This window comes from Anneissia japonica, unplaced genomic scaffold, assembly GCF_011630105.1.
Source record: "Anneissia japonica isolate Jap-2015-1 unplaced genomic scaffold, ASM1163010v1 scaffold5623_len388731_cov182, whole genome shotgun sequence".
In the NCBI taxonomy this organism is placed as follows: Eukaryota; Metazoa; Echinodermata; class Crinoidea; order Comatulida; family Comatulidae; genus Anneissia; species Anneissia japonica.
The window spans coordinates 253790-267132 of NW_022727290.1; the positions used below are offsets into that span (position 1 = coordinate 253790).

At 31.5% G+C, this 13343-nt stretch overlaps 1 protein-coding gene across 2 annotated transcripts in view; it reads right to left on the reverse strand.

Moving 5' to 3' along the window:
* Positions 1 to 452: 452 nt before the first annotated feature.
* The window catches only part of LOC117113681, a 15542-nt gene continuing 2651 nt past the window's right edge, over positions 453 to 13343 (reverse strand). The window contains exons 2-8 of one of the 2 annotated variants that reach the window (XM_033257100.1): positions 11711 to 11867; positions 9551 to 9731; positions 8205 to 8356; positions 5722 to 5856; positions 4680 to 4770; positions 4141 to 4391; positions 453 to 1235 (exon numbers count right to left, since the gene is read on the reverse strand). In XM_033257100.1, coding sequence (XP_033112991.1) covers positions 1206 to 1235; positions 4141 to 4391; positions 4680 to 4770; positions 5722 to 5856; positions 8205 to 8356; positions 9551 to 9620 — 729 coding nt within the window. In that variant the 5' untranslated portion in view covers positions 9621 to 9731; positions 11711 to 11867 and the 3' untranslated portion in view covers positions 453 to 1205. Of the gene's footprint in view, positions 3315 to 4140; positions 4392 to 4679; positions 4771 to 5721; positions 5857 to 8204; positions 8357 to 9550; positions 9732 to 11710; positions 11868 to 13343 lie in introns of both variants that reach the window. The other variant, XM_033257099.1, reaches the window with a different exon arrangement.

Below are 13343 nucleotides of genomic sequence, written 5' to 3' on the forward strand. Positions count from 1 at the left end.
TTTATATAGTAGCATAGTGCCAATGTAAATTAGAAATTTTTGTATTATGTGGTAGTAGTGCAGATAGATATAGATTGAATGACCTTTTCCAAATGGAAAATTGTAGCCTATTTTTAATACTCTATGTATCAAATGATAATAAAGAAGTATTTAGATAACAAGTTTTTAATGTGGAATCATTGTGAGAGTTTATTGAAAATCAAGAGTCACCAACTACAATAGTTCTAATAGGAAATATTTTGTTAGATGGGCATATATAGGTACAAGGTTGTCAACCTGTTTTTTCCTCCCCAACTGAAAATTTTATACAGTAGTTTTTATATTTTTTGTAGATGGTATATCTTTAATATTGATTTTGTTCACAAATCAGTTTTGTTTAATTTGCTTTGGTTTATTAATTACAAAAAAAATCATTATATACAGTATCCTACAAATAAACAGATTCATGGAAATTCTTAAGTTATTTTCACATTTTATTAAAAAAACACCAACATATCTTAAAGACACACAAGTAGTACTGTCTATGTAAGTACGCATAATTTACAAGCAGTTAAAATGTAAAAAGAAAGGAATCTAGAAATATTTAACACAGCAATGCTTACATACTAATGAATATTTACAACTTATTTAGAAATAAAAGGAATAAAAATTACGTACATTTAAAGGGATTTTGATTAAAGTATTTAAAATGTGTTTCATCAAATAATAATTAATTAATAAATTCTTATTTTTAAGTTTACATTATACATTATTATACTTATAATTTATACATTTATAAATTTTATATTTTGTATACTGTACATGATTTTATTAATATTTCTGCAAAGTTTATACAGTGACCTGAAACCTTTAATTGAAAGAAATGGCTGATCCTCCATCCATTTGACCTTCCCCTGTTCTTTAAACCATATACCATCGAATATTGTATCAGAAACTGTTGATAAATTCATTTAAACTTTACAGTCTTGTATAGAACATTGTATTTTGTAGATTTATTGCATAGAACCTAATTACCGTACATACATAATACAGTATACATTTCTCACAGTATTGGCTATATTGCAGGTTAATATTCATTCATTTTTTTTTTACAAAGAATTACAACTTCCAGTTATCATTTATTCTAGCAAAAACAATGTACACAATAGTCAAAGCAGAAATATAGCTCAATCAATAAGTGAGGATAGAGCTCAAACCACCTGCCCTCACCTGCCATGTGCCCTCACAGCAATGATCTACAATGGTACAAAAAAAGCAGATGCTATTACGGCTTCATGAAAATTTATGTTAATGTTGATGTCTGTTTCAATTATGATGTGCACAATTTATAAATGTAATACATGTTTATGGCAAGCAACAAGGAATTAACTTATTTATGTATTTATTTTTTAATCATCAGGATAGAAGGTGGAATATCTTCACTCAGACATACATTTAATGATTTACAATATATATATATACTGAAAAAACAAATGTACACACTTTAGTAGTAATTTCATTGAGTAATAATTAAGAAACATGACTGGAATTCTACAGAGATGGTGATATTTAATAACTTACTGCATAATACAGTACTAAAGTTAGTACTGTACTGTAAATAAATACGTTTGAGAAACATTTAACCTAGATCTTTAAAAAACAATAATTTGGCATTAGCACCAAGTAGATTTATTAAACTTCGGTATCAAGAAACAAACTTAAATACAATATTGTTAATTTGTATTATTTTGTTCAGGCCCAGTACATGGTAAACCTTGAGATAAATTAACTTATATTACTTGATTGTATCATATTATGTTTTATACTTATTTTTCGGTGTTATTATTCCTGCATTTGCTGCTGTTAATGTACATTTGGCTAAAAAATGTGTCAGTGTTGCTCAAGCCAGAATAACCTCCTAACATCTCAAAAATATAGTCTGCTTTTCAATTGTGACTTTGCTTGGGCAACACACCAATTTATTATGATTACTTTTGCTAAAGAAAATTGCACAAACTCTGTAAAACAGTTTAAACTATGACACAAAACATGTTGAATTTATTCCTTGTATCAGGGTCAGATTCAGAGATGTCCTAAGCAGGTGGGTGAGGGGCGTGATCGACAAACAACACTATCCTAGGGGACGGGAGCATTCCCCGCTAAATTTTTGTTTGTTAGACACCCAGAAATAACATCTGATGCGTTTTGGACGATCAATAATTTCTTTTTTTCCCTTTACTTTCCAAAAAAAAGAGGGGGGGGGGGGGGGCAGGGATCCTACCCACTAAATTCACCCTGATTATTTTATAAAATAAAGCTTCAAAATTAATTAAATTCCTAATTAATAAAAATGACTGAAAACAATGTGAAGTTAAAAATATAAAAACTGAAATATACAATATCATAAAAACAAAATTTAGAACACTGTTTTACATGTATATATTTTTATGAAATTAACAAGAATAGATACAGTAATCCACTGCCAGTGTTAAATAATACAACAAATTAAATAAAATGAATGGCAAGCTTTGCATGTCCAGTCTCATGGAAGGAAACCACTCTCAGCCTCCAATGTAAAAGAGGGATAAACACTGCCTTGTTGGCAGAACCCCTATTGCAAATATGGTTCAGAAACATTAATCAAAAATCTTGCCTACATTGGTCAGTAAATGATATTAAGAACACACAGAATTATTGCAGTATCAAATACTATATTGCTTTCAAATAAATTGTACTGTATTTGAAATCCAACAGGAGTAGAATGTATGTTTGAGCATTGCATTGAGTCTCAATAATTTTCTTGAATAACTCTTCTGAATCATGTTCAAAAAATTTACTGACTATGTTTGATGGAAGATATAAAATGAAGAAATATTAGTGTCACAGGTTGGTGTCTGGTACCATGGATGGCATGGTGCTAGTTTTGTGTTAAGTGAACCTGAGTTATTGGTCTTGGGCCTACACTGAGTTATCAATGCTTGCTTTTGTCTGAACCAAGCGGTTTGGTGCAGACTGGGTCAACATGAACTAAACCTTTGTCCACTGAGCCACTGCATGTGCCTACGTACAGCAGGTTAGATCAATGTCATTTCCTATTGTATCTGATCCAATGGAGCTAGTTAGGCCATCATGTGATCCACAAATTGAGTTGCTTAGATTTGGCCTACAATTTGTTATCATGGGTTACTCCCTATCTGATCCACAGGCAGGCTGGTGTTAGTTGGGTTAACATAAACCTTTTTGGAATTGCTTGGCTTGGGCCTACAGCGGGTTGCATCAATGTCTACAAGTTGTGCTGCAACGTTTTTCTGCACTGCTCCTGGGTTTATGTAAACCTATCAAATATCAAAATAAAGCAAAAAAATCAAGAAATACAAAAATATAATAAATAAAATAACAATTCTAGTGCAGGAATATGCTTAGTATCAGTAACAATGTTCACCCAATTTATCTAAATCTTCCACCTTTGTTTTTTCAGTTGTATATGTTTATCACTAGTATACTGTTACATACCACTAAATAAATACCACTATAAACACTACAGTATATCTAAATGTATTGACTATGACTGTTTATGTTTGCTTACTTTTTAATGTGATTGTTTATTAAATAAACAATCAAATTAAAAAGCAAGCAATAAACAAAATGACCTTTGCCTTTTAATACAGTATATAAATCTGTATTTTTTGTGTAGACTTCTTTCCGCCATTGCTATAGTGAGGAGGAAAGAGGGCAAAATTGTTTATTAGGGCTAATTGCCTATTCTCTCTTCTGGCAAATATATATACTGTATCTTGAAATGCCAAATAAATATTATTATTATTATTATTATCATAATTATTATTTATATGTTTATGATGATCTGTATAATTTTTCAAATTTCTCAAGGTAAACTTAATTAATTTTCAGCTCTTTTCAAACTGACATTATAAATGTTTATTTATTTGGAAATTCACAAAGATCCATATTACATCAAATTAAAAATACCAGGATAACGTATAAAGATGCAGGGCTTAATTCCAATGGGGGTCCTTGTACATTAAATATTAATATTACAATATGAAGCAATAAATTTTGTGGGGTTTTTTTTGTAATTTAAGAAAAAAAATTAAAAAATTTTGGTAATATTTTTCATGCTAGAAAGTATTAAGATAATCTTACCTCATCTTTATCAATTGTCTTTTGTGACTCTTTTGTGATCTTATATTCAACACGGAGAGAGGCCTCTGAAGGACCAACTTGATAAGGATTTGTCATCGCGGTCGACTCCATATGCGACACTAGCTTGGAATGCTGTATGGCACGCCGCTGATGGAGTTTGTAGAGTATAATGAATGATATCATTCCAGCCATGATCACAAATGCGAGTGCTGCGATGACTGTGATAGCAAATGGTGACAACATTTCCTCATCTGGAATTAAAAAAAGAAAGTCGGAGAGAAATAAGTTACAGATAGTGACGGTGCCAGTGGGGTGGCAGGGGGGGTCTTAAGCCCCCACCAGACAAGTTAAACCCCCCCCCCCTGTCCTATCCTAGAGCCGCAACTGGTTACAGACCCAACAGATGTATGAAAGTGATAAAACAGAATCCCATTATAAAGCTTATTTTTAGTGAGAAATATCTTTAACATGCAAGATTTGTCACCTGCTGGGTGGAAACTTAATGTGGGACATTTTCTTAAATGAATAAATGCACAAACCTTTACTTTGCGGGGGACACAGCTCAGTGTAAAGGGTAACATTGCGGTCATAGGCAACCGTTTCCAAGCGATCAAATGTATAATATGACACCTGGGTAAAATGCATAAACAAAAATAAAAACAATAATAATCTTTTAAAATAAACACTTTTAAATGTTTTTTTTTCTGCATTATTTTACAATATTTTGATTTGGAGGACACAAAGCAATTGATGGAAGTCATAAACTACTACTGTAGTAATGGATGGTAGTTGCACCAGGACAGGTTATATATCTCACTATATATTTAAATCAACAGCATGGACAAAATACACCACAGACAGAAACAGATGACATGATTTGGGAGCGGCCTCTGCACAGAAGTGGGATGTAAACAGGGTGTAGATGATGATGAAGATGATATAATTCAAAAAGTAATTACAAAGGTCTGATACGTTTTTTTTTTAACAAAAAGCTGAGTCCTGGTCACTATGAGAATCTTTTTAATCCCATTTGTTGATCCCTTTAATCCTTACCCCAGCATGTGGATATTAACAATCATGCTGAAAACTGGTAGCAACTACAGTGTGTAATTATTGCAGATTTGTACACTCTCTTTGATTCCCAGCATTGGTAATCTAGCTAATCACTGACACAATGTCACTTAAGGGAAAATCAAATGATATTGACCTATGAACCAGAGCCCATGATTTGTATTAAGCTTCACTGGAATGAAGAATACAGTCTGAATACAGATTTTCATATTGTTTATTATAGTTAATAGTTGAAAGATTTATAATGGTAAATTTTAGAACATTAATTCACAGCAGTCTCATGTGGCCTTCAAATAGAGAGACTGATTATTTAATGGACAAAAAATGAGACTTGATGGCACCACTACAACACTTGATGGCATTTAGTGAAATCAGGGTACCTACCACCCTACAACACTAGCAAACACAATTAATTAATTCAGATGAGGAGCAGGGATGATTTTGTTTTACTCAAGTACAGTACTGTAGTATATATTGCATTTGCACTAATGAATAAAACATTCATCTCACCGTAACCTGGATTGAATCTGGTACTAATATTGGCTGCATTTGGACGTGGATAAAGACCCCACTGTACCCCTTCACAGGCACCCGCTCTTCATGGTTTGCAAACACCCGTGCATAGTCAACATTGAGCCCATCAATCTACAAAAAAAACCAAAAGTACAAACATGATCAATTTATTCATTTGTATCAAATAAATTTAATTCTAAAAAAATCTTTGCCAAATTTTACATTATTTGTTCCTGCTAGAGATGAATATAGTTTTTTTCTCTGAGCTACTCTATAGCACCTATTAGGCATTTCATAAGGTGCTATACAACTGTGAATAAGGCCCAATAAATTAGTTTATCACCCTCACATTTTTTTCATTAAAAAAAAATTAAATACAGTAGTTGGTAGATATTGTTTGTATTATCTCAATGTTTTATTATCACCAGCAAACAACCCAAGGGTGATATTTGGCTTTAGATAAAAAAAAAAAAGCCTCCCTCCCTCATCACTTTTCCAGCCTAGATAGGGTGATAAACTAATAATATTTTTTATAGGGACTAATAAAAAAAATGTTATTCGATTCTTTCCAGAAATTATATACAATAGAACTACAGAATACCAACTCTGAAATTCTCTGATTCTCTATCCTCAGGCCCATAAGCTCCTGATTGCTGCCTGCACCCACCCCCACCCCACTCCAAGCAAAAAACCCTGGATCCACCACTATTCGTCTTTTTTTTAAATTTTGGTTAATTTATCACAGCTATTTTCATGCTCAACATTAGCAGACACATCCATTAAAAATATTGATTTCATGTTAATCCTCAGTAATTAATAAGCACTGATTGTAACATGTGCACTTATTAGTCCATGCATGTAAGTATTTTTGTCCACGCAATGAATTAAAACAGCATTGGTTATGATATCAATGGGGAGTTAATGAAATCACAAGCATAATTTGAAGAATTTATTGGGATTTTAAAACTTAAATCCATTGTATTTAAAATGAGACAGGTGCATTTATACTAACATCTATATAGTGAAAAACAAATTTGCTCTATATAATATTTAATGTAGTCTTTTAGACCGGCTAATTAATTTTTCTTTATAACCGTTCAGTATTTGTAAAATTATAAAATAATAATTTAAATTTATATAGCACCTTACACTAATAAAAGCCCAAAGCACATGTATGTATGACAATAATCAAGTCAGAAAATCAGATAAAATTTATTTGCTTTGTTACCATGGCAAGTGGTATACAGAATGATTGTACACAATGTGTGTTAAGTCAACAATTTACTGGTTACCAGTACTTATTATTTATAACTTGTAACATAACCATCCACATAATGTAATATATCTCATATACTGATGAACACAAATAGTACTTGCATACCTCTTACATGCATCATTACAGAAATAGAATTAGAATTGTTATTGTCAAAGTATCTACCCTTGCGGAGTACCCATGCATTTGATTCAGAATACAATTCATTCATACATGATAATAACAAATATTGTTGTTTTACGTCGATATTGACTTTGTATTCTATTCATCTCACTTAATTCAAGTAGGTATGTTATTTGAAAATTTAAAGATGACAACAATTAATTCTAAATCATACTTTATTTTAGATATTGCTATACCCGAGTTACTATTCTTATTATAATTATAATTTTTAAAAGACACAGTAAAATGTAATGTAGTATATTTTCTCATTCAAAAATTTCAAGCAATTCTTGTAATTGATGCATTTCCTATTATACTCAATACATCTCACTTAATTCAAGTATATTTGAAAATTTAAAGATGACAAAAATTAAATTCTAAAATCATGTTGTAATTTAGATATTACTGTACCTGAGATATTATATTTAATCATTATCTTTTAAAGATACTGTAAAATACAATGTAGTATATTTTCTCATTCAAAAATTTTAAGCAATTCTTGGAATTGATGCATTTCCTATTATTATAATACTTTATATTAAGTTTACACCTGAATTAAAGTTGAATGCACTTATAATAGATATCGAGAACACATCTCAATTACCTTTAACTCCATCTGAATATTAATAGAAAGTACAGCAATACAAATTATTAATCACTCAATAATAGCACAACACAATTGCATTTTTTATATATTTCTCTTTTGTTGTTTAAATCTTTGTTCATATCAGATGAATAACATTTTTTCTGTCGCCACGAATAAATTAAATTTATTATATAGATTAATGAACCTGTACTTTGAGTAATCAATTTAAGTAGTTTTGTAATGAGTGCAGCCAACAGTGTATTGGAATTCTTGGTGCAATGTGCTTTATATAAACCAAATAATTTGTTAGATATTTTGTTTTTTAAGTTGTTTAATGGAAAGAGTTTGTATACATTATATTTACTTTTCATTACTACTACGAAAGTGAAAATTCAAGCCATACTTGTTCAACTTATGACGTAGTAGCAATGAGTTTATAGTTCCATGGACATACTGTACCTGAGTTATCACCATTATTTCTGTCGGGTGACTGCAACGGAATAACTGCGTGTACACTTTGACCTCATATCCATGAAAATTGACAGTACAATTTGAATGTAGGTTCTTGTTGTTGTGTGTGCATTCTCCTTCCCTGGAATTTCTATCATGAGCTGTCAAAAGAAATGGATACCAGTCAATTCACAGTACAGCTTTTTCCCCCCAACCAGGGTTACGCAGTGACATATATAGGGGTTGGGGGTGCACGCACACCGAAGAAAAGCTCCCTCCCACCAAGTCTACCAACGGGCAAATATTAAAAGCAACATTATGCATACTACCTTATTTTGCCAGCCACCTCCTCTTCACTTTATCATTAACCTCTCCCACTTCACATTCATGCCCCCATCATCCCCTCCCTGCATTTCAATACCTTAGAATATGCCACTGGGATTAGAGATATCCTCCCCCTCTTTTACTTTATTTTTTCATGGTTCGAATTAGGCAGTATATAGGAAACCTATTGGGCATCTTTGTAATCTGAATTTTTGCTAATTACATAACTACTGTACTGTATGTAATAAAGTCGTCCAGCCAAAGAGAATTTTGAACACAAGAAGAATTGCCTACAAATCTTTCTTATTCAAAAAGTTCTTAAGTTACCTTAATCCATCAAAGAGAGGTTTAACTATGCTAATATCATAGGGAGGTAAAGGGAGGTTTTAATTTGTTCCAAAAATAGACTGGGTTTTAAATCTCCATTCACTAATAAGCAATGGGATATAAAGCAAATATAATGCCAATGGGATATAAAGCAAATATAATGCCAATGGGATATAAAGCAAATATAATGCCAATGGGATATAAAGCAAATATAATGCCGAATTATAAAGTTGTAGTTCTAACTATAAAGAAAGAAAATTCTTTCTTTATGTTCTAACTGATTTTTATCAGCAATTAGCATTTATAATTTATATATATCCAGTGAGATGGTAAATTTGCAAATGAAACAGAGATTAATGGTATTGGAATAGTAGTGTACAGAAAGTTTTAGTTGGCAACAAAAGATATAATCATATTTTAAATCTCCATCTACCATTAAACAAAGGGATATAATCCCAATATAAATAGCGATTTATTAGAGTACAGTAATTCTAACCGATATAATTTCAATAATACGGAGGGATAAAGAAACGGATAGCGTTTTGTAAACAAAATTAAAGAGGTTTAACAATGCTAACATTACAGGTGTAAAGGGTTTAGTTTGTTATTGAAAAAGAATTGTATTTTAAATCTCCATTCACAGGTAAACAAAAGGACACAAACCAAACAAGGGTTTGTTAAGTTGCAATTCTAACAAAACTTACGAACTGAGTTAACGCAGGTGACTGCAACAATATGAACACTCAGGTATAACAACACTTTCAAAACAAGCATTGTAGCGTGTTTTTTTGTGTAGATTTGATCGAATGTGCACCGGTAGATAAATGTCTAGAAGAGATGTTGAAATCCAAAGTCATGTATATAAAATCCAACCACGATTTTTACCTATGGAATTAACAGATGTAGAAAATAATTTTTAGATGATTGCAATTTGTATGAATTATTTAAAACCGATATTAATAAAATGAATAAATAGTAACTGTAAAGTATTAAATATTACAGAGTAATGAATGAGTAGTTGATAATATTTATGAATAAATTATAATAAAGTTCATTATATTTTTTATCAATTATGAAACAGATATTAATAAAATGAATAATAATTGGCAATTATTTATAAAGGATGAATATTTGCTCTATGATATTAGCTACTAATTTGAAAAATAACAATAAATCATTGATAATAATGCATCCATGTTGGTGTACGATGTGGACAATTTTAGAATTTTAAACTTTTGTTGGCTGAAGAAGGCAGAAGTGAACAATTTCCACAGTACACTTTTCTTTTAATAAGAACAAGTAAAGTAAAATTTTGCTAAGTGTTCTTATTTTTTATGTACAGCAGTTTAACTACTGTAATGATACAGTAGAACCTTGGTTCCCAGGCTTTTTGCATTAACGGACCTCGGGACATGTCTAAGTATAACTCACTTTCCATATCCCAACAATACAGATAGAAGATGGTTTGTGGTGGATCCTGGAATTTGAAATATAAACCACCTCAGCCCCACCATGGTTGGGGCTGCAGGTACAAAATATTGTATGTCTATGGCACTTATAGAATTCTAGATGAGCGGAAATGGCACTTTCAGACTCAAAATTTTCCAAATCCCTCATTTATTTTAGTTGTGTAAAATACAGGACAATTCATGATATTCTACCAATAAGATTATGGATAGAAGGTGATTTGCCACAATTTTTTCAAATTGAATTATTACTATTTATGAAGAAAATAAATTGTTTCATTGAATTGAATTTATTTGAAAAGTACATCAGTAAATATTAGCGGATCCTTCAAAACAGAGAGTGGTAGAAAGTGAATTTTACAAATAAGGAGTCGACACTATCTCAGCCCTACCTTGGTTAGGGCTGAGGTACGAAATTGTTATGTTGATGGCACTTCTAGACTAAAAATTTGAATATAATATTCTGTTATCCCCATTTACACTATTTTTAATTTTGTAAAATTTAGGGCTCTCCTGATTTTTAAAATTTATTCAATATCAAGATATAAAAGCAATGCAAGAGAAAACAAGCAAACAAGATGTACATAATATTACCTGAGGATTGCCACTTATCAAGTGGCTCTCTATACTAAACATCTGTACATAAAACATACAAACAAATATAAAAGATTCTATCCTATCACAAATAAAATACTGGAATTAAAATATGCCAATTAAAACAAAAGCAGTGAACAAAGTCATGCCTATGTCAAAGGTATTTCATTACTGTATTGAGAAGGCATAATTACTGTACAGTAATGCTCATTAAAATGCTTAGCACACTTTTGTACAATAAGACATGAAAAATAATGGAAAGATGAAAAATTGATCTAAAAAAATCTAGCGGACCACCAAATTTTTCACGGATCCCCAAAATTTTTCGCGCACCCGCTGCAGATCCTTTTGACTTGGCGGACCTCCAATTATTTTCCACGGACCTCAGGTTGGGAACCACTGTTATTATAGAGGGTATTTCATAATCACACCTACCACACATAAGGTACAGATAGATTTCTTGGTTTTATCTAGTTTAAAAAAAATAAAAACCTCATTTGACATTTTACTCTGAGCCTCAATTTTGATCTTATTATTTATGTTCTTAATTTTTAAGCAATTTCAGCCTTAGTGTTCTTATAAAATGTGTTTTTTATTTAAAAAAAAAAAAAAAAAGTTTAATTCAAGTAAAAATTATGTTCGAACAAAAGTTCGAATATAATAAATAAGTACAATAAAAAAATATATTTACAAATCTACACAAATTTACTTCAAAATTACTATATATTTACAAATCTACTGTACATAAATTTATTTCAAAATGATTATGAATAATTTGCCTTTTCAAAATAATGTTTAACTTACCTTCAGTTTAATGCATTCAATAATCTACTATTAATCCTGTACATTGCATCACACTAGAAATTAGTCCTCACCACCACACTCACTGCCGGCCTGATGTAGACTGAATATGCTAAGTAAAGGTCTTTTGATGCACTACATGTTTACGTCAATGTCTGGCCTAAAGGCAAAGTAAAAAAAGATCTAAACCAATAACACAGTGACCTCTACCCAATGGCACTTATTGATCAAGGTATTGATCAAGTGGAAGGCTTAGCTCACAATGTGGAAACAGTAATAAGTCCACAGGCAACGGCTTGCGTTTATTGTCATAGTGAGTAAGCTTTCTGGAACTCCAGTTTACCCTGTGTCCACAACAGCAACACGATATATTTACATTATTGTTTTTTAAATTTAATGTTAATCCTAGCATACAACATCAGGTACTGTACTTTGATTTTAGAGTTATCTGTGACAAGATTAAATTTCTAATTTTTCAAATTAAAAACTTTCTTGTATTGTTCAATAAAGTGTCAACGTATGTTACGACCAAAAAATATTCTGTTACAGAAAAATTAAATCTACTGGTAACTACTTATAAAGAATAAAATTAAATAAATAATTAATAAACAAATGAAATACAAAATTGAGATGGCAGCAGCAACCCTCTCCCACCCACCCCCAATTAACTTCTAAAAAATTGCCTTGGCAATGAGATTATGATATAGTAAAATGTACATTGTTGGATGTATAAGACAAAGTGAGAATTTTTTTACATGACCTCCCCCTCCCACCCCTCCTCTATATCCTCCACTAATATTAATAATACAACCTCAGTAAACAAAACTGCTTGAATTATGAATGAAAATTATTCTGTATTTACTCATACTCATTGTCTTCCTTCACGCTGTAATTACAATGGGGCTTAGCTGACCGTGACAACTAATCGAAATTAAACAGACCGGTTCACTTCTCTAATTAATCAACAACCATCCACCGAAAAATAACAAAGGCATTTAATCGGACAACTAACGCTGTCATCATCGGCATTCCCTATGTAGTATAGATTTATTTGTCATCTTGACTGAACACCACAGCTGCGTGCCTGGGAGAATTATCAGCTTGGAGGATACCTAGTTGTCTTCTTGGTCCCACTGACCTGACAATGACCTGGTGCAATTTTTGGTTGGCTCACATTTATACAATTTATCCTATGTGCTTTGGTTTAAGCTCTGTGATTGGCTGTCATTCAGCCAATGCATCCCTATGTATCAAAATGTATGAACATTTCTTGAATTTCACCCAAACTTAATTGACCAATCAGGAAAATTTATTGCAGAACTGTTTTAATTTTGGGTGGGAGCACAAGTAATTTTTGGAGGGGTGTGCGCCCCTCACACATCCACTAGACATGCCACTGCCTTACTGGAGCCGAACTGTCTATTGTGTGTGCAACGATAGATTGTAGACAGATGAAACAAAACAGCATTTTACTGTATTAAATACAGTGATTAAGAAATGGCACATTAGTTTTATTATTTGGTATAGAAAAATAAGATTTAACTATATAGATCATAATGAAGAACAACAGAGGTTAATTACAGACTTTGATATTACCCTGTATTTTAGGCCCCATAAAAAAAATTATTAGTTTATC